At 37.6% G+C, this 20,923-nt stretch overlaps 4 protein-coding genes across 6 annotated transcripts in view; 2 read left to right on the top strand and 2 right to left on the bottom strand.

Moving 5' to 3' along the window:
- Nucleotides 1–592: 592 nt before the first annotated feature.
- Nucleotides 593–2,790, top strand: LOC110375783 (zinc finger CCHC domain-containing protein 9). The gene is made up of 4 exons (XM_021334031.3): nt 593–844; nt 1,385–2,323; nt 2,412–2,519; nt 2,601–2,790. The coding sequence occupies exons 1-4, from the start codon at nt 707–709 to the stop codon at nt 2,736–2,738; spliced, it is 1,323 nt and encodes a 440-aa protein (XP_021189706.3). The 5' UTR covers nt 593–706; the 3' UTR covers nt 2,739–2,790.
- Nucleotides 2,777–9,377, bottom strand: Smyda-3 (SET and MYND domain containing, arthropod-specific, member 3). Its single transcript, XM_064039110.1, has 8 exons — nt 9,022–9,377; nt 8,061–8,268; nt 7,688–7,886; nt 7,478–7,602; nt 7,138–7,364; nt 5,379–5,542; nt 4,738–4,930; nt 2,777–3,344 (listed from the first exon to the last, which is right to left on the bottom strand). Exons 1-8 carry the CDS (start codon nt 9,152–9,154, stop codon nt 3,112–3,114), a joined length of 1,482 nt encoding a protein of 493 aa, XP_063895180.1. The 5' UTR covers nt 9,155–9,377; the 3' UTR covers nt 2,777–3,111.
- A 2,321-nt stretch (nt 9,378–11,698) lies between these two features.
- LOC110375794 (voltage-dependent anion-selective channel) lies at nt 11,699–14,818 on the top strand. The gene is made up of 6 exons (XM_021334047.3): nt 11,699–11,840; nt 12,511–12,669; nt 12,893–13,056; nt 13,168–13,395; nt 13,856–14,064; nt 14,289–14,818. Exons 2-6 carry the CDS (start codon nt 12,514–12,516, stop codon nt 14,378–14,380), a joined length of 849 nt encoding a protein of 282 aa, XP_021189722.1. The 5' UTR covers nt 11,699–11,840; nt 12,511–12,513; the 3' UTR covers nt 14,381–14,818.
- A 1,071-nt stretch (nt 14,819–15,889) lies between these two features.
- Nucleotides 15,890–20,923, bottom strand: part of LOC110375818 (COP9 signalosome complex subunit 4) — a 29,836-nt gene continuing 24,802 nt past the window's right edge. For 2 of the 3 annotated variants that reach the window (XM_064039105.1, XM_021334078.3), the window contains 5 exons: nt 20,617–20,802; nt 20,166–20,284; nt 19,636–19,814; nt 18,622–18,838; nt 15,890–16,070 (listed from right to left, as the gene is read on the bottom strand). In XM_064039105.1, coding sequence (XP_063895175.1) covers nt 15,937–16,070; nt 18,622–18,838; nt 19,636–19,814; nt 20,166–20,284; nt 20,617–20,802 — 835 coding nt within the window. In that variant the 3' untranslated portion in view covers nt 15,890–15,936. The remainder of the gene's footprint in view (nt 16,071–18,621; nt 18,839–19,635; nt 19,815–20,165; nt 20,285–20,616; nt 20,803–20,923) is intronic. The other variant, XM_021334079.3, reaches the window with a different exon arrangement.

The following is a 20,923-nucleotide window of genomic DNA, read 5'->3' on the forward strand; positions in this document are numbered from 1 at the left end:
TATAATAACATTTTACACAACTTTATAGAACTTAGTCTTTATTATGGTACTTTAAGAAATATTTATTACCTGATAAACAATTTGTATTCTTGGTGTAAGCGTATCTGGTGATCAGGAATTTAGTTAATATCACTGGTTACAAACTGTTCTGCAGCTGTTTTTTGCTACAAAACTGCTGATAAATTGTTTAACAATTGATTAAAACTTGAACTTATAACCTCAAATCTATAAAAAGCACTTGCAAAATGTAAACACATTTCCAGCAGTTAGTGATGTACTTTAACTTTTTTACAAGAACCGTAAATGATAAATAAATAAATAAACTACTTCAAATTTGAAAAAAAAAAAGAACCGTAAATGATGTACAAAAACCGTAAATGTTAAAACAGCTGCCTTGTGGAAATATGGAATTATTTTTCCAATCAAATGTAAGAAATATATTGTTCATCAAATATTTTGTTGTTTTCTTTTGTATATCCATTTTTTACCTAAAGTATACTCGAAAATAGCTCAAAAGTTAAAAGTGTGGCTTAAAGTAGCCACACGAATTGACAGAAACTACCGTGGTTCCATTCATGTTAGTGCATTGTCAGTGTCAGTTTTGTTTGACAAGAAGATACTTAATGCGAAGAGGCATGATATTTTGAAGTATTTTACATGTGCTTATTAAATTACATGCTTTTTGATTGATAATTGAATTGAAAACATGACGAGATTTGCTAGAGCCAAAGGTTCCAAGTCTTCGAATGAAAGAGCCCCTGAAGACAGTACACCATGGGAGGTTATGAAAGAACAGTTGTTGCAGGCTAAAGTGAATAATGAGGAATCCAAAAAGAGGAAGGAAGTATGTATAGAGTTTATCTACCAAACTGTAATTTGACTCGCTTTTATTCCAACTTCGTTATGAGATCATCATCATTTCCTGAGCCTTTTCTCTGTTGTTGGGGTTGGATTCCAGTTTCACCAGATGCAGCTAAGTACCAGTACTTTCAAGAAGCTGACTATATTACCTGCTCAACCTAGTTACAACCCAACCAGTTTTACCATGGCGTGGTAAGACTGCTAATTGGACTTTCTGCCTTCTGACTATCTATAACGACTTCCAAAAATGTTCAACGACAGCCAGAACCTACTGTTTAACGTGCCCTCCAAAACACAGTCATTAGTGTGCAAGATAAACTTAGAAAGTACATAAAAACTTAGAAAAGTTGCATTAGTACTTTCCTGACTTGAAATAAAACCAACACACTCATATGTGAGAGGTTGGTTCTTTACCCACTAAGGAACAATAACTTTTTAATGTGATTTTTTTCATTATGTGATATATTTAGCATTATAAGTTTAATAATATAAATTGTAATTTTCTCTTAATGTTTAATTTCAGGCGGAACAACAACGCATTGAAAATTATGAAAACTTCCTCAAAGATCACAGAGTTCAAAAGAGGAAAGCAACATGGTGTGATTTTCCAGAAGTTGAAAACAAAAAGAAAACCTCTGACTCAACTGTGCTCACAGAGTCCTCAGCTAAACCTAAAAAGAAAAACAAGAAAAAAGTTGGCAATGCAGAAGTCTCTGAGGCAAGTCACTGTGACAGTAATGCACAACCAGCCACTTCTGAAACCAATGAGAGCACAGTGAAAAAGCCTAAAAAGAAGAAAAATAAAAATTCACAATCTACACCAGATCCTCAAAATGTAGAGAAAACTACAGATGTAACACAAAACACTGAAGGTGGGAAGAAAAATAAGAAGAAGAAAAATAAACAAAATAAGACATCTGAAGAATCAACAGACAACCCTAAAGATAATAACACAAATTCAGCAGAAAGTAATGAAATCCCCAAAAATAACCAGACCAAAGCAAAAAACAAGAAGAATAAAAAATTAATTGATGGCAAACCTGTGAGGAGGAAGGAGATAAATGACAGAAGTTTCCAACTCATTGTCCATGGCAAAGAAATAGAATTGGTAAGATTTGATGGATTCCCAGTTATGAAGAAGGATGCAGAGAGACTGCAAGAGCTTAAAACTAATATGATTAAAAAAGGAATACCAAAAAGTGAGGTACAGAGAACAATGAAATTGGAACGTCGAAGAGCAGAGAAAGCTTTAGCAAGAATGAAGAGGGAAGTCTGCTATAACTGTAGGAAAGGTGGCCATGTGCTCTCTGACTGCCCTGAGCTAAAGTCAAAGATACCAGGGGCTGATACTGCAGAAGGAGTTTGCTTCAAGTGTGGCTCCACAGAACACAGGCAGTTTGAATGTAAAGTACAGAGGGATAAGGAGTTCCGATTTGCTACATGCTTTATTTGTAAGGAGCCTGTAAGTAGACATATTTATCTATATTATTGTCAAATAGTTTCTTTCCTAATATTCATGATCTAAAGTTTCTATTTGCTGAAATTTGCAGGGTCACATAGCCAGACAATGTCCTGATAACCCTAAAGGACTGTACCCTAATGGTGGATCCTGCAAACTTTGTGGTGATGTCACACATCTGAGGAAAGATTGTCCTACTGTGAGTAACACAAAACTATTTCAATGTTATATTATTTATAACATTTTGTAGCAAATATAAAAATTGGCTTATGTTTTCCAGGTTATGGATAAAAAGGAAGAGACTACTGTAAAACTTCACACATTAGACAGTTCAGAAAACATTGAAGATGTAGGACAGCAACAAAATAAATTTATACATGTAGAATCAAGCAAAAAGCCCAAGAAAATTAAATTTTGAAGTGTAATATAATAATGACGAAATAAAACAAATGTGAGTAAAATGCAACAAACTGTTTATTGAATTATTTTCCAAGAGATCATTGTTATGTAGTGTCTTTTTATAGCTTTTATTAGCAGTTTCTCGTGGTTTCGCCTAACTCCCAGTGCAACTTCTTCCTTTACCAGGATAAAATGTAGCTTGATGTTACACATGTAGCATCCCAACAGTGAAAGAAATTCAAATGAGTAATTTCATAGCCTATTCAATACAAAGAAACAATCAATTATTTCCTAAATAAAATGCCAGGAGTACCTGTATACATTAAGTAAAGGGATAAAGTAAAAACTTGCCACATAATACTATTCTGCCTTCAGAGGCTTTTGACTAGATTTTATAGACATTCAAGGCTAGCTTTAAGTTGTTCCATAGACTGCTGTGCCACTCGCCCAGTGATGCCTTCGGGGCTGTTCGGATCTTCCCTCATCAGTATTCGTGCAGCTTCGGCCAAGCATTGGATGGGCTCCTGCAATCTATCTTTGAGCTTTTCTTGAGTAATAAGTCCCGCCCCGAACTCGCTTCGGGCTAAGAACATCAGCGGCGCGTGTAACTCATATAACATCATACCTGAAAAAAAGTTATGTAGCTACATAGGTATGTGTCGCGGCCAAGTGATGAGCATTCAATCAAACAGCTAGCCCACTAATTAAATAACGCCATTCAATCACTCATCTAGTTTTTTAAGGTTGGTTCCACCCAAAGACTATAAAACCACTTGACTGCGCATACAGTGCCCCGACGCTCGCCAAAAGTTAGCGATTTTGCGCGTACTATAAGGCTACGATCAGTACGATCCTTTAGTAGCGACCAAGTCTATGACCTGCGAACACGCTAAATTATTGAGGATTTTATTTAGTAAAAATCAAAAAAAATGCCTACATGCGCGATGAAATGGTGCGGGAAACAATCCAGGACATCTAGTTACAAAAAGGATGGCATCGGCAAGTATCAATACCAAAATTTGGCTTCGATTTAATTGTATTACGAAATACCACAGGGGTCTATTTAAATTGGTGGTTGGTGAACCGCGCTCACGCTCGTTGATGTCTTTTGGAAAAGTCCGTTTCTTTCATTAAGAAATTCTAATACGTCCATCTCTTTCTTGCCCTTTGTATTCTTATCGATGAAATTTGGGCTGTTACCTTTGAGGATGAAGTGGATATCGATAATAGTAAAATTTACATTGATTAAAAATGTTTTATTTTGGCTAATGAGTTAATTAACTGACCATAGACCAAATTACTTTTACTGTAATAAAAAAAAAATATTTTCATTTTAGATTTTTTAAGATTCCAGAAATATGGAAAATTGGTCCCCAACAATAACAAAGTGCTGTTTGCTCGAGGCACTTCACTCTCAATTGTTTTGAATATTTAAAACAATGTTTATTTAGTTCAGCGATTCCAACAATGTTTTTGCCTATCTTAGTTTTTATAAACCTCATAATTTTGAAATAATTACATCGTGTACCTATTTAAAATATATCAAGAAATATGTAGACGTTCGATTATCGTTATTTACCAAAAACAATCAGGACCCTAAAATATTAATTCGAAAAAGTTATACTAACACATACATTTTAAGAATCAATAATTTTCTTGTAAGGAGGTCTTTTTTGTAATAGACTGATAGATAGAGAATAGATATTAATTATTCTTATACGATTTTATTGAGTATTTATTACTACGATGAAATACATTTTATCGATATTTTTTAATTGAAAGAGAGCAATCCCTTGCTGAGCGTACTCATGCAACTCGACCTTGAACTGACCAATAGTAGCCGCGGATTATGCCGCGTCCCCCCGGCCCGCAGTGGTGAGTCGCGTTCTTAGAAGAAATTGGCGAGTGCGCTCTCTAGTGGTTATTTACTTTATGGTTCCACCACTTGCTTAATATAAAGACGTGTGATTGTATGACGTTCAGTCAACAGTCTAGCTGTTAGATTGAACGGATGTTACCTCTCATCCGTGTATCCCCTGGCGTGATAACATCAAGGGTGCTGAGCACAAGGCGGCACAGTTCCGCCTTCCTCTCCAACAGAAGGTCGGGGAGCTCGTCGAGTCCGTAGCCCTCCACGCGACCGTACAGCTGTGCTAAAGAGTGCTTCAGCGATAGGAGCAGAGAATGACGCGGGTGGAATACTGATTTGTACTGGAACATAAATTTTGGCTCATTTTAATAAAAACTACTAGCGCCATGTGTATTTTTTGAACTAACACAGACTGAGATCTGATTTTGGTAGAAAAACCTTTATCTAAAATAGTCTAACTTGAAAAAAGTGAAGCTGACCCCAACATAGTTGGGAAAAAGTTATGCAGTTGATGATGATAGACAGCATTATCTGGCAGAAATTATAAGCAGCTTTTATCTGGCAGATAACTAACTGACACTTTATCGGTATGCAGCGAACCCGGGCATTAGTCGTTTATCTTACAGGGCTGCGGGATTGTTAGAAAGAGTTACCGCGGCCCTGGTACTTAAAGGGCTTAAGAAGGAACTTGGTGGGTTTTAGTTAGCAAGAGACATCCCTCACGTTGCACCCATAACGGGAGGGGTCATTTAATGATTTCCCTTAAAAAGGTTGTGTGTAGTAAGGTACCTTTTTAATAGCAGCTTCCCGCTGCTCAATGGCAGCAGGCCCGGGCTCCATGGCATCGAGCTGATCGATCTCTGCTTGCACCACTGCTAACATCTTGCGCATCGCGGCGCCGCTCGTCTTGAACCCACAGTTCTTGTCGTTGCACGACCAGGGCGCCTCGTTGTCTGCAAGTATTTTTAAGTAAATGACTCGGGGTAAATGATTTTGTTGTGGTGACTTTAATCTTATTTCACTTTTTTATACTCTATGTCTATATATATATGTCACCGTAAGATTACAAACATCGTTAGATTACAATCTATCTCGAGAGATTGTAAACTGTCGAATTATTGTAAACCGTAACACCTGATTGCAATTTAACGCATTATTTTTCGCTATATTATAATCTATCGATGAGAAATTGTCAAATTGTCAACTGTCCGAAAGCTCTCCCTGATTGGTCAGTCTTTTTGTAAGATCGAGAGCGATGTAGAGCGGTCAAATTGTCAACTGGCGTAGAACGGAATGCATCTCGCGCGCTGATTGGTAGAACGTCAAAAAGACAATGTTCTTTGCAACTCCCGGTGTCACAGCTCTTTGACGTGCAAAAATAAGTGACGGTTTAATTTTTTATAAAATCAAAAATTGTACTTAATTTTTAAGACTCAAATTACACACAATTAAAACGAAAACGAATCGCTGCAAAACCGACTCCACGTAGTCTTGTCTGCCCTACCCCTAGAGTGCAATTCAAAACCGCGTAGGCGCGGAGGGGCGAGGCGGCCTGCGAGCTGAGGCGCAGGTAGTTTCAGCGCTCGCCGCCGCGGCTGAGGCTGGCCGGCGGAGCCGGCCAGCAAGCCGAAGCTGCGGTGGTGAGCGTGAAAACCATCTGCGACGATAAGCTCGCATGGGACCGCCGGAGCCCCGCAGCGCCGGAGCCGTGACAGAAGCCATGCTTGCTGCATGTTGCTTGCTTACATTTTAAACGTATTGAGTTAAAAAATTAGAAGATAAATATATTTTATTTTAGAACTTTACTGTTAGAATGCATTGTTTAATAAGCTCCCTTTTAATATGACTTTAAGAAGCCGACCCCAACATAGTTGGGAAAAAGGCTCGGAGGATGATGATGAGTATTTTTATAAGAGTTATTTTTATATAAATTTAATACTTGAAGAATTTTTGAACAGCATTTATTTTATTTAACTGACACCTCTATTTCATTCCTAACTCTACGGGAACTCCATGGGAACAGAACGGCTGGTCGTGATTGGTCGATCTTACAAAAAGACTGACCAATCAGAGAGAGCTTTCGGACAGTTGACAATTTGACAATTTCTCATCGATAGATTATAATATAGCGAAAAATAATGCGTTAAATTGCAATCAGATGTTACGGTTCACAATAATTCGACAGTTTACAATCTCTCGAGATAGATTGTAATCTAACGATATTTGTAATCTTACGGTAACATATATATTAATATGTCTCAGTATTTTACACCTCCAGTTAGGGGCTGATCCAGCCCTTAAAATTAGATTGCGGGCACCATTCGATATGGCAATTTTAAAAATCACATTATTCAATTCAGGTACATGGAAGATTACATAGGAGAGGTACATGAAGGAGTTAAAAGGGAGGGTATATAAATACGATAGATCCACCACTGTCTCCAGTTTAAAACCTTATGTGTATTTTGCAAGTAGCTTTTGCAAAAGTGTATCTATCTACCGGTCCGAGTATTATTACTTTTTATGTATACTTTGTGCTTTTACTTACCCAAAGGGTTAGTCGCCAGTATTACACCGTTGTCACATTTACTGCACTTAAGTGTACTGAGATGCGTGCCGAGCTCGGTAGGGTCAGCACAGCGCGCACAATCGCACTGGAAGAACTTGGACTCTGCCAAGAAGTCCCGTCGAACTATAGTAGGGGATAACGAGTGCGTGTAACATATGTGGAGAGCATCTCCCTCCTTTATTGGGATAGCAGCTCTAACTTGCACTCTGTAACCAATGAAATAAGGGTGATATTACCTTGGCATCTGGATGCTAAGAGGCTGATAGAGGATGCAAATTTTTACATAGGTAAAGTTGATGACAAATGAGAGGGTACTTACTGATAATCGTTTTGCAGTATTGTGTGCACAATGTTAGGAACACAGTTATGTGCTGCGATGGCCAGTTGAGGATAAAGGGCGCGTATGCTGAAGCCACCTCGAGACGGGATCTCAACGGAGTTCACCTGTAGATGCATATAACAGGACAGTTGGTTAATTTTGTTGACGCATCGCTTTCTAGTTTTTATACCAACGTTGGTCAAGTTTTACCTCCAGAATACCACAGACTTTCTGCACCAAGTCTTTATCAAATCGGCTGGCAAGCTTGCAGTGGTCTACGAGGAAGTCGGCGATGTTGACTTGATCAGCCGCCCAGGTGGGCCGCTCCTTGCGATCCGCCGTGTGCGTCTCCATCACCTCTAAATCGCGCTCCCATCTGTCGGGATCTTTTTCTTTCGCCAAAAGTATTCTGTGTGTGTAAAGTGAAAATATCTATTAAGTACCCTGACTGCTGGTTGGTTTGTCTTCTCATTTATCCAAGAAATGCAGACCATCGATGGGAGAAAAATCCATAGATTCTATTGATTTAAAACAATTATTTTCGCCACAATGTAGGATAGCTAGTCCGACTTTGGATTGGTACCTTAACGGTGTTATACAGTCAAGTTGCGGCGCGCTAGCAGTCCAATCTTCAACTGGCTGGAAGCGCACCCTGGCGGCGGAGAACACGGCACATTCTCCAGCATGAGCGGGCGCCTTCTCACACTCTTCGCTGCAGACTGGCCAGCCGCACGAGGAACACATGGTGTTCTCCACGGGGCAGTAGCAGCTTAGGCATAGCGGTGGAGTGTCTGTTAAACCGAACCGTAGGTTGACGTTCGTTTGTAGGTAGGTATATTCATTTGTTTTACACAGACTCACGCATAGAACGTGGTTCGACACAAAAGTTTGAAGCTGATGAAGACTTTTAAATGATAAGTTAAATGCAAAACAATTATTTTCGCCTATGGGTAGTAAGTGGCCGGTTATAGGTTGTAGCGTCAACAAAAAAATAATCTAAGATTCAAAATCAATCTAGATATTTCGAACCCCTGCTCCGCACATAGATCTATAACTAGTTCTTAAACCTTCCGTCCGTTTGAAACAATCTTTGGGTGAAATAAAAAACGGGTTAGATACAATGTATACTGGGTACATGAAACAACGTCGGTAAGTATTATAAATTGTTTTGCCTGATTATTATTTAAGAATGATGACAATATATGAAAGTTGTTGATTTGTCATGGAACAATTTGGCTACAAGCAGATGCAACAATTTAATTTCCGACACTAATTATGCGGCGAAAACTTTCATTAAGTAGGTAGGCAAATTATTATATGCATACGGGATGTTTGCACATATTATTAGGTATTCTTATTTAGGAATAGGAACAGATCTATTGATTTGTGGCCGGTCCGGTCAGGTAATTTTCAAACTTAAAATCGAAACAAGGAACAATTACTAACGGGTAGTTTCTACAAAGAGCATCGGAAAAACAGTCTACCTTAGTTCTACCTCTAGATCAGTTAACTAAGTTGTTAAACACATTTTTTGCAACACTTGCCTGGTTTTGGTCCTACTGCGAATGGAGTATCTGTAAATATTAATTCGCCGCCCACTAAATCCTTATTTGCAATCAAATACCGTCCATATTTATCGTTTTGTTGTATTTTATAATGACGCACTTCATCATCCATTTCGATACACGCGTGCTCCTCGGATTGATCAGATACAGATTGAAGCGTCCGAAACTGTTTGCTGAAATGCCGACTGAACAAGATTAGCGTCTAAAATAAACTTCAGACCATTCGAGAATTGGGCCGCTCGAACTTTCAGAGCGTTTCCATATGATACGATATAAGTTTACATTCAGTAATATCTATTGTCTTCTATATATATGCGAGAGCGAATAAACAACGTCTACTACTAAAAATATCTGGCATCAAAGTCAACTCATTATCAAGCGGATGGGTGCTAATTGAGGGAACTTCGCAGGAAATGCTAAGATTTAGAGGCAAATTGAAATTATCTAAAGAATGGATAGGCTCGAAATAATATGTATAGAATCAGTAAAAGGAAGAATTAGAGATCCTTATAGATTCAAGAAAAGCAGGCATTATTAACTTAGTTCATTCTATCATCGGCATCTGCTAAGTACCTAGGTAATACATTTTCTATCGTTGCGAATAGCACTCCCTCGACAGGAATGCCTATAAAATGACAGTTACCAGATGTTGGAACTAGATCTAGCTTCCGTGGAGCAATGCCAATAACATACCTAGCTATCTGGGTTCTTGTATACCAACTATAGACTTGCTACGGAAAGGTGATCCACGACAAAGGTCATTCACACATGACGCGATGTTATTCTTTCATAATGAAAAAAAATTCAACGATCTTCTGCGAACGACAAACAGACTGAGTCTAGGGTAGACGTAATAGGTACCTACCCAATATAGGTCCATAGGCCGGAATAAAGCATAAGTATCGAGTATGTGTAAGTACCTATACAAAACTTTTTCTGAGATTATGCAAATCAATTATGTCCCTACATAAAAGTAACAGCCATTCCTATTAGATTTGTAAAATTTTTAAATCCAAACAATCTAGTCGTCCCACCTTGTCATATATTTTTCGTTACACTATTATTGTAATTTTAATGTTTTTTTATTAATTAATTATGCCAATTTTTGAGAATATATTTGATTACGCAAATATTGGCGAAGTTTTAAACTGTTGGCGAAGTTTGAAATTACCTTTAGTAAACGCTGCAATTATTCGAGAGACGAAAGAATGTGTCTTACCTGTAAGTTATTAGGACTCTTGTTTAGTACGTGCAACTGTTCTTAGCTTTGCAGACTACCCTGTGCACCCACTCTCTACTGCAATAAAAATATGAATAGCAGGAAAGGGTATAAACGGTCATCTCTAGGTACGACATTAGTAACCACTCAGGCAAATGTGTCATCGATGCATATATCAATTCCATATCATTAGGACTGTGTACTATTTTTGGAATTAATATAATAAAAGTAGGTAAAATAAAGTAAATTTATGATATAATTTTGTCGTGTTAATAGGATGGTACAGTGGTAAAAAGATATGTCTGTAAAAATGAAGATGGGGAAGTTGTAGACTGCCCAGCCGATGAAGAAGACGCAGAAAAGGCATGTGGATTTATTTGTTTTTTAGAAAAATGGTTTGGATCCGGAACAGTAAGTTTTTAAAATAATATATTTTGATTAAAAGCTCAGTTCTATGTGGCTCTATGCGCAATTCATTTATTTTACTCGTAAAGATTTTAGTTCTTCGCATTGCGCTACAGAAATTATTGTCTGCACGGGCAATTTTTTTTTTTTTTGTTAAGTTTAGTTTCAAATGTAGGTACCACCTAAAATTATTAATGAATGAAAGAATAGATACTTAAATCGAATGAATGAGATGGAGGAGCATAAATTAATGGTAACTTCCCTAAGATATACCCACCAGGCCGCGGATTACAGAATATTAGTTCGGATTTTCCGATTTTTCTTATTTCCGGAACTGTCCCGGCTTTGACCCTCATTTCCCCACGAATTTTCCCCAGAATTTTCAGCGTTGGTTGGCAACGTGTTAGTTATCAAAAATTGGTGTGTTGCATAGATGATACACTATTAAATTAGCTAGTTATTACTAAATTAGATAGCCTTGATAATGATAATTTGAAGAGAACCTTCAGGTTTTGATGAATAAAATACTGGAAATAGGCTAAAATCTTCTTATCACCCACTCACTTTTGAGACCACCCTCAATAATATTATAAACCATCGGTAAGTCCCTGATATCTTGTAGAATAAACAAATAGTTTTAAAATCCGCGCGTATTGTCCAGTGGGCTGTTAGTGTGCAACCATTTATTTAGTAGTCTTTTAGTGTGAGTTCTAGTTGCAACTTAAACAACTATATAATTAATTTAAACAATCGTTAAACGTTTGCAATTAAACATTTATGTTTGATTTATAGGAAAACATAAAAAGACGTAAAATAACTAGATTACCATTCAGACTTACGTCATTGACTTCATCGCGACTGAATCAACACAAGTCTTTCAAATTGTATTACTGCATTATACCGAAATTATGAGTTTATATTATATGTATATATAATAAATTATTTTTTGATCTGTCATTATTATAGTAGAATATAATAATTTTTCTTCAAAATAAAGTACACATAAAGAGAACTTAATATCAATAACGTGAGTTCCGGATCTTACGCCCTCTGTCGACTTTTTGTCAAAATTAAAATTGTCTTGTGGTGTGGTAGTGTAGGAGGTCTTGTTCTCGGCAAACTGCCTGGAATTCAGTGTAAAATAGTTCTAATTTGTGAATAAATTCAACCTGCAGTAAGTATTTCGAAATCTGTTCAATTTTTGTTAGAGTGTCTGGTGAAATTGTAAGAATTTCATAGCCTTTCATTTAGGTTACAATTTGCGGGGCGAGCCGGTTATAACGGGGAAAAATCGACGTCATATTCCAATTTCGGAGATTTCATACATATCTTTCAGTTAAAATCCCTTTCATAGACATTTGTAGGACAAGGTTTCCGTTCTAATCATGAAAATGTACGTAATGTTTCCCTATTTGCTAAACTGAAACGTCACCGGGGATAGTGGCTAATTGACGCATGTGATTTCAACATTCGAGCTCGACTTCGGCTCTTTTCACGAAGGTCAAGTTTACGGCCTCAAAGACGTATTATAATCTAGGTATTCATGTTCATGGCCTTTCAGAATGCTGGAACATGCAAGTAATAGAGCTTCAGTCATAATGCATTGATGTTATGTAATACCTTGTGTGAAGTGGCTTGTAAATAAGTCACTAAGCCGATTTCGACCCTGACACACCTGGCACTGATTGCAATTTCGCGACTTTGCTAAAGCTCATCACCTTGATCCATGTGATGAGGCTGAACAACTATCTTTCCTAACATTCGTCAATTTTAAGGTTAATGAACCTTATAGTCATGTATCACTTTTGCACATCTAGTAACCCTAATATTATTCATTTGTATAGGGAATGGCTCCCCCATACTATGCTGATCTTGGAAAGAAGGCCAATGATGTCTTCAGCAAAGGCTACCACTTTGGTGTATTTAAATTTGACCTGAAGACCAAGAGTGAAACAGGTGTTGAATTCGCCAGTGGAATCACCTCCAACCAAGAGAGCGGAAAGGTCAGTTATATAGTCGTATTTTCGTAATGCTATTGATAAAGTTTATTCCCATTGAATTGGTACATAGTATTGTGTTTTACTGCCCACAAATTCGGCAAATTTTAAAATCTATCAGAATATTCTCTAAATTAGTTATACAAACTAAGATAAGGTGTAAATCCTATTTTACTGATAAGGAATCTAATAAGACATTTCTATGCAATTAACTTTTGCCAATTTCCAGGTTTTCGGTAGCCTTTCGTCAAAATATGCAGTGAAGGACTATGGCCTTACGTTCACTGAGAAGTGGAACACAGACAACACACTTGCCACTGATATTACAATCCAGGACAAGATTGCTGCCGGCCTTAAAGTAACCCTTGAAGGAACCTTTGCACCACAGACCGGGTATGAATATGGCCTCTATGATACATTATTAAAAATATTATTGCATGTTGAGTTCAAATAAGATGATAAACTATGCTTATGTTATAAATTACAGTACAATTTTATTTGCAGAACCAAGACTGGTAAATTGAAGACCTCTTTTGCTAATGATACCGTTGCCGTAAACACCAACTTGGATTTGGATCTGGCTGGACCCATTGTGGATGTGGCTGCTGTCCTCTCCTTCCAGGGCTGGCTTGCCGGTGTGCACGGCCAGTTCGACTCACAGAAGACCAAGTTCTCCAAGAACAACTTCTCTCTTGGTTATGAGTCTAAGGACTTCAACCTACACACCAATGTGTAAGTTTTCTTTTCTAAATCTGCATGAAACCCCATTAATTTTATGTTTAACAACTTGGTCATAAATGAATGGCAACCTTTGAATTAATAGCACAACATGCACCATTTACAATTCCTGGTATACATTACTGGAAAAATCAATGGTCATTCAGTGAGCTCAATCTAGGTCTTATAGTAGGGCACTAAATAACTACACACAATGAGTCACAGCTATTGATTTTATATGATTGCATAACACATGCCCCAGTTAGTGAGGTTTAGCAAGGATGTCATCTCTCTTGTTATGCAAACCAGTTACTACCAACTAAGCACTAAGGCAATGAGCTCAATTTAATACATTTGTTCCTTAACTACTTTGAATACGTCTTGTAAGATTTGCAGCTGTTACTTTCAAGTTTGTTGAAAGTAACAGCTACATGGAATATAATATTATTAATTTTGTTATTCCTATATGAAACAGTGACAACGGAAAGGACTTCGGTGGTTCCATCTACCAGAAGGTGTCAGAAAAGATCGACTGCGGTATTAGCATGAAGTGGACCGCGGGCTCGGCCGACACACTGTTTGGCGTCGGAGCCAAGTTCGCGCTAGACGCCGACGCGTCTCTGCATGCCAAGGTCAACAACAAATCTCTCATTGGTCTTGGATACCAACAGAAGTTGCGCCCAGGTAACTATCTTAATTATACAGATAAATTAAACTCTATTACTCTCTACTGTCTGTGTCAAATGCAAACATATGTTTACCATTACCATTCGGAGAATTTAACATCATTGTTCATTTATCTTAGATCATATGATCTCGTCCTGTTTTGTTACGTGCGCGACATGCGTTATCTCTTATCACGATGCAGTGATTTGGCAAAATGATGTAACATTAATGATTATTTGCAGGCGTGACTTTGACAATTTCTGCTGCTATCGATGGCCAGAACTTCAACGCTGGTGGACACAAAGTGGGCGTCGCTCTGGAGCTCGAGCCCTAAGTACACAGAGGCGCTTCGGCTTTTAGTCCTGTAGATAATACATAATGCCACACTGACTGTTATTATTAACAGAAAAGGAAGCGTAACTAGAAAAAATCAATTTATTAAACAGTATCTTCAAGTGTTCTCTGTATAGTGTATTCGAGCGTTCAAAACGCAACAATCAAATTGTCATACATTCGATAACTTCGTCTTTGTTGCATATGCGAGTTACGCCGTCAGTCAATATTATAATTTCTATTTCAAGACGGCGGACGCTTTTTTCCTCAAATGTTTAGAGTTCTCAAAGTATTATGTATTAGCACGCGGCGTATGAGCATCCCTGTTTTGCTAAATAAAGAACCTACATAACGTCACTACGTCAGATGTCTTGTAAATAAGCACCTATGGTGTATTGATTGAATGGTAATAAAACTGAATAGTCTGTTGGAATCAGTGCGTATTTGTTTTATTAGACCTTTACCTACTTATTTGTTTGGTGTTTATCCTTTCCTAATGTAAGTCCGTTAATATTGTTCCGTAAGTGGTTTTCCAGTTGGATAGGAATGATATTTATATTTTTTTATTGACTTATTATTTTAATTTGAAGTTGTTTAATAAAGAATTTTTTATATTGTTCTGTTTAATTTGAGGTAAAGTAGATTGGATCATTAACATTGAAGGGTCACGGCACATATAACTTAGGAGCTGATCGTCACCGCCCTCGCCTTTCCCCTAGGCGTTCAATAGTGGAACACTTGGGGCCACGTTCACACGGCGTCCATTCGATTCGATTTTTTCACGTATACGGTAAAAACAGTCAACGGCCGGTTGTACAGTGCCAGTATTGTATATTGGAATTTGTCCTCTATATTGACAACCGACTGATGCAACGCACAAGGGCAACTGCGGGCCACGCGTGCAAGGGCGTAAGATTCTCGAATGGGCGAGTCGTGTGTACGAGACAACATGAATATATAGACACTACTCTATTCGATAAAATCTCGTATACGGTATACGGGAAAATAATCGCCGTGTGAACGTGGCCTTACGTAACCACATAACCGAAGCTCCGGCACGTACAGTCGGCTACAGCTGAATGACGCGCTTACAGCTCGCCTACCGTTGGTTGATGGTTAGACGGCATTAGTTCAATCAGTTTGTCGGCAATGAAGACCGCGGGAGGGAAGAGGTCTAAGCGACGCGACGCAAGCTAGGCGATTACGTTATGCTGCCTTTACACTTGTAAGTTTTGCTAAGTAATTGACTTTATTGCAAATGATAACTCCGTAAATCGCTTTTCGTATTAATTAGAACTTCTTACAACTTCGGAAGTTTTTTTACGGAATCAACAAACAGGAAGTGTAAAGAGGATTACGTTTAGTATGGGTTTGCAGTAGGATCATAGAAATAATACTAGTAAATTCGCGACGGGTCGAGTTGATACGGTGATACGTGTGCTACGACCCTTAGTTCAAAATACCGAAAAAAATTATGGATTAGAGAGTATTGAATACAAATTATGGTAGGTACTGGAAAAACATTATATTGTAAGAGAATCATTGGGGTACAAGAGCTTATTGTATCATTTCTTCCTCCATGAGCTTGGCCATCCACTCGGGCTCCGCCGCCGCTATCTTCTCTATGAGGCTGTTGACCTGGTAACACAGGCTCTGTATCTGTTTGTCCCACTGCGGTAAAATCTCACGAGCTGGAAACAATCATACCAGTTATCGTGTCCATTTCGACCGCGCGGCCACCTCATAATTTTTGATGAAACTTTGCCAGGAATTAGTAGTAATTTGTTACTTTTCACTCCTCTTTTCCTGAATTTGTTACAAAAAAAACCAAGCCGCTATGACAAAGAACAGTTGGCCGCTAGAACCGCCACTTGCCGTAGTCATCGCCCGTGATTACTCAGAAACTATACAATGCAGATAGACGAATGATACATCAAAAGAAAGGTCTTAATTTGTTAAATTTGTTACAAAAATAAAAAAGGTCAAAACGTAGATATACAAAAAGTTATGCAATGTTAAGTTTTCAGGTTATGAGTAGGTAAGTATATCACCGTAGGCACCAAATTAATAGAGGCTAATGTGTATAGAAAATTAGTCTTTAATTTGTTACAGCGAAAAAGACAAAAAGTACTAGAAAGCAGGTTCAATAATATGTTAGAGTCGATTTTAGTTGGCCGCGCGGACGGCAATATGCCTAAAATACAATTTCGTTTTTCTCGTTATTAAAAGTAGGTTTTAGCTTAATTAAAGTACTAGTCGATGGGTAACGTAACCTAGTTTGAATAAATATAGCGAATTTAACTGCAGCATTCATATTTTAGGAGATATTTACAAAAACACAGTGGTATGAGACTGTATGAGAGTAGGGTGTCCATGCATTTTCACATATTCGAAATTTTCGTTATTCACGTCTTATTTTTTTAGGGAGAGTGCATACTTTATAAAAATCAAAGTCACAAATAGATTAAAATTTCTTTATTTACAATCAACACAAAGGCAAACAAATCAAGTAATAAAAGACAACCAGATAAATATAAAATCTTCATAAACTAACATAAGAAAATATGTGACACAGAATGTAGACATATTTTCTTAGAGGTACTTATTTCAATTGTAACAAAAATATTTATTGTTATTTAAAAAATGACATTTATAGTGGCAAATTTTTGTGCCTGGTATAAATTCTATAGTACCAACTAAGAAATAATAATTATCCTTAATGCTAAGAGTAATCGTCAATTCAGTGAGTAAAACTGAGTCTGCAGCTCCGTTTAAATCAAATGTTATGATCTCGCCTAGCTTAAGTTCACCTTTCAACTCTGTGTCACATTTTTGACACATTGTGTTAACACAAAGGCCTTTGCCTTTGTGTTGATTGTAAATAAAGAAATTTTAATCTATTTGTGACTTTGATTTTTATAAAGTATGCACTCTCCCTAAAAAAATAAGACGTGAATAACGAAAATTTCGAATATGTGAAAATGCATGGACACCCTACTCTCATACAGTTTCATACCACTGTGTTTTTGTAAATATCTCCTAAAATACGAATGCTGCAGTTAAATTCGCTATATTTATTCAAACTAGGTTACGTTACCCATCGACTAGTACTTTAATTAAGCTAAAACCTACTTTTAATAACGAGAAAAACGAAATTGTATTTTAGGCATATTGCCGTCCGCGCGGCCAACTAAAATCGACTCTAACATATTATTGAACCTGCTTTCTAGTACTTTTTTGTCTTTTTTCGCTGTAACAAATTAAAGACTAATTTTCTATACACATTAGCCTCTATTAATTTGGTGCCTACGGTGATATACTTACCTACTCATAACCTGAAAACTTAACATTGCATAACTTTTTGTATATCTACGTTTTGACCTTTTTTATTTTTGTAACAAATTTAACAAATTAAGACCTTTCTTTTGATGTATCATTCGTCTATCTGCATTGTATAGTTTCTGAGTAATCACGGGCGATGACTACGGCAAGTGGCGGTTCTAGCGGCCAACTGTTCTTTGTCATAGCGGCTTGGTTTTTTTTGTAACAAATTCAGGAAAAGAGGAGTGAAAAGTAACAAATTACTACTAATTCCTGGCAAAGTTTCATCAAAAATTATGAGGTGGCCGCGCGGTCGAAATGGACACCAGTTATCTTAGAGAATTGAGAACCTCCTATACCTACTACTTTTGTTAGAAGTTGGTTAAAAAACACGATTAGCTATCGAAATATTTATTTCATTAGACGTCTTGCCATAACCAACATTGTAAAAAAATTTGGTAAGCTTATGGCCTTTTCCCTGTGAAGAATTTAAACGAAGTAGCATTTTTATGCATGATGTTGGACTATATAATTGTGGTTTCTTCTCATTGTGCGTCTTATTGCCTGACAAGCTATTTTCTGGCTTGCACCTCTACCACGCCATTTCTTATCAGTGTGAAGGATAGCCTGTTTATTTTATTATATCACGCGATTTTATCAAAAATATTTATATAAGCCTACGTATTGATTAGTTTTGATCGATGTTGTATCCACTCGGCATGTTTTTAAAAAGAGAATAGTGTTATCACAACTATAAACTGATAAGTAGATATGTCAACGGAACTTGGTATTTGACCGATTGCGAATTAGGAATCAGCAATGTTTTTGTTAAATGCACCGCACCTTTTAAAACCTTGAACATATTATTTAAATTCCACAGTTGTTTGCAACTTTATTAAATGTTGAGTAAGCAATACTTACTTTCAAAATGTACTACAGAGCTGATCTGGTCAATATATCCGTTCATACGTCCCTCGCTGATCATATGGCTTGCGATCCGCTCGGCCTTCGCGGGCGGAGTCTCGAGCAAGGCGCCCAACTCTTCAAACGTTATGTTGTTATACAGCTTGCTGGCTGACAGCAAATTGTGCTCGAACACTGCGCGGTCCAGAATCGTAGTGCCGTCTGACGTCGTCGCCTGAACCGAAAGAGGTTTATTAAAAATAGAATTGGTCATAGATTCTAAACTATTGTCTAAACATCGCATGCCGAGTCGGGCCATAAAGTACATTACGCTAGATCGCTTTTCTAAAGAAGTTTTGTTTACGTCGATAGTATAAATTAAATGATAAGCGCGAATTGTGATAAAAGGTCAGATCCGTAACTGGCGATAGATAAAAGCAAAAGTTGTAAGCCTTTATGGCTATAGTTAGCACGTGTCAATCTGAGGCCGTTTCGTGACCTCTTAAGGTGCAGATTACTTTGTGAGGGAGATGAATTTATTTATGATATTGTCTCTTCTCATTGGAATCCGGATCATGTTAGTGACTCATTATTAGACAGAGGCACGTGGAGTAAATGCTAATTTACGCGCTTACACTTGGTCTTTAGCTTCTATTCGATTGCCTTTTGTAAAAACGACTGTAAACGTAAATAAACGTGTCACGTAGATTCTCTTTCAATTTACAGCGAGCTTGATTAACCAAACTTGAGTAAAACAATGTAATAAATGTAAACGGGGTCCTGAATTCGAATAAAATTTATCCTGTACCAAAATGAGTTCTAATGACTAAGTGTAAGGTTACCGGGCCACTAAAGCGGAGCGAGGATGTAGTGCGGAAAAGCGGATATATATCGGCGCCGCTTCGCTTGAACATGCAGCTTTAAGACACCATTACACCACAACCATATGACGTTAGTTAAAGTGAAGTTAAGTATTAGCTTGGCGATATCGGGTAGCAAACTGCATGAGCCGCTCGTTCCTATATCCTGTACCGAATGATAAATATGACACGTTGCCTTCTGGTGCGTCTGCATCAGAGCCTCGAACTCGTGCAGCTCCGAGCGCCGGATGATGCGGTCCAGGTACATCTTCTCTAAGATCGAGTATGCCGGCAACTGTTGACATCTCTCGTCTTTGAAGAGGGTAGCTAGCATTCTGGAACGCTGTTGGCCTGTGAAGGAACACATAGGTAATTGAGATATAGCCAAGAATATTTTACGGACGGCACACATGTGGTGAAGCGCAGCGCGTTTTTCAACGTCAAACTGAACGTCTAAATCTATTTTAAAGCTCCGCCAAAACTGCGCTAGCCCAAAGTGACTGTCAAAGAATAACGGCATGAAAAGATTTTTTATTTCTTAACTGGTGATGGAGGTGGATATGGGCCACTTGTACTCAGACTTTAGTCGCGAGTCGCCATTGATTTTGGCGAGAACTACATTGTAATTTCTGATTTAAAAAAATGCTATATCTATCTATTTACAAGAAAGTAATACTTAATTATAGTTGCTAGCACACAAACCTGCTGACGCTAATACGGTACAGATGAGCGCGTTTCTCAGACACGTCATTCGTTCGTCCTCGTGAATAATGTTACGGTACGACAACTCGTTGTATCTCTGAGCTGCTTCTATGAATTTCCTGTAGAAAAATTTAAGATTAGTTTAAGATTTAGATAGATTAGCGAAAATATACAATATAAGGTTACTCTGATCTGTTACTGATCTGTTTTGATTACAAATAGTGATTTTTGACGTAAGTCTTATCAAAACGAATTGTTTCTTCTTCCTAAACTAGTTGATGCTATCTTCCTAGACCCATAAAAAAAAAAACTACATACACAATAATGGAGTCTGGTCGCCTGATAGGAACAAGATTAAAAATGTCATAAAATAATGCTATTATATTTTCATAGTCATTATATTTTCTATCTACCCTAGTTACCTGAAATAAAGTTCAAACAAGAAAAATACCTTCTGTAATCCAACACTCTGGCATAGCAGACTTTGTAGTAGATCTGCAACTGTTCATTGGTAGTCTCTGCTTGAAGTAGTGAAGCCCTGTTGACAAATGCCTCTGCCTGCACCGGGTCATCCACCTCCAAGTATAGCCGGGCAATCTTCAAATAGGTTTCTAGCTTGTAGTCCACTGAGTATTGTCTGAAATAATCAAGTTAAGTTCAATTAATCAAAGAGATTTAAGAGACTTTTGAATGCATGCCTCCTTGAGGATGGAATTCAAACTATTTTTTGGGGATTATTAGAGATCATATAATACTTG

This window comes from Helicoverpa armigera, chromosome 18, assembly GCF_030705265.1.
Source record: "Helicoverpa armigera isolate CAAS_96S chromosome 18, ASM3070526v1, whole genome shotgun sequence".
Classification (NCBI taxonomy): Eukaryota; Metazoa; Arthropoda; class Insecta; order Lepidoptera; family Noctuidae; genus Helicoverpa; species Helicoverpa armigera.

Excerpts from the sequence above, each read along its gene's own strand:
- LOC110375783 (XM_021334031.3), top strand. The coding sequence starts at position 707 with ATGACGAGATTTGCTAGAGCCAAAGGTTCCAAGTCTTCGAATGAAAGA. Across the intron at positions 845-1,384 it reads AATCCAAAAAGAGGAAGGAA|GCGGAACAACAACGCATTGA; the intron begins GTATGTATAGAG and ends GTTTAATTTCAG. Across the intron at positions 2,324-2,411 it reads GCTTTATTTGTAAGGAGCCT|GGTCACATAGCCAGACAATG; the intron begins GTAAGTAGACAT and ends TGAAATTTGCAG.
- Smyda-3 (XM_064039110.1), bottom strand. The coding sequence starts at position 9,154 with ATGGATGATGAAGTGCGTCATTATAAAATACAACAAAACGATAAATAT. Across the intron at positions 8,269-9,021 it reads CGCAGTAGGACCAAAACCAG|ACACTCCACCGCTATGCCTA; the intron begins GCAAGTGTTGCA and ends TCGGTTTAACAG. Across the intron at positions 3,345-4,737 it reads AGGGGATACACGGATGAGAG|GTATGATGTTATATGAGTTA; the intron begins GTAACATCCGTT and ends ACTTTTTTTCAG.
- LOC110375794 (XM_021334047.3), top strand. The coding sequence starts at position 12,514 with ATGGCTCCCCCATACTATGCTGATCTTGGAAAGAAGGCCAATGATGTC. Across the intron at positions 13,057-13,167 it reads ACCTTTGCACCACAGACCGG|AACCAAGACTGGTAAATTGA; the intron begins GTATGAATATGG and ends TTTTATTTGCAG. Across the intron at positions 14,065-14,288 it reads CCAACAGAAGTTGCGCCCAG|GCGTGACTTTGACAATTTCT; the intron begins GTAACTATCTTA and ends GATTATTTGCAG.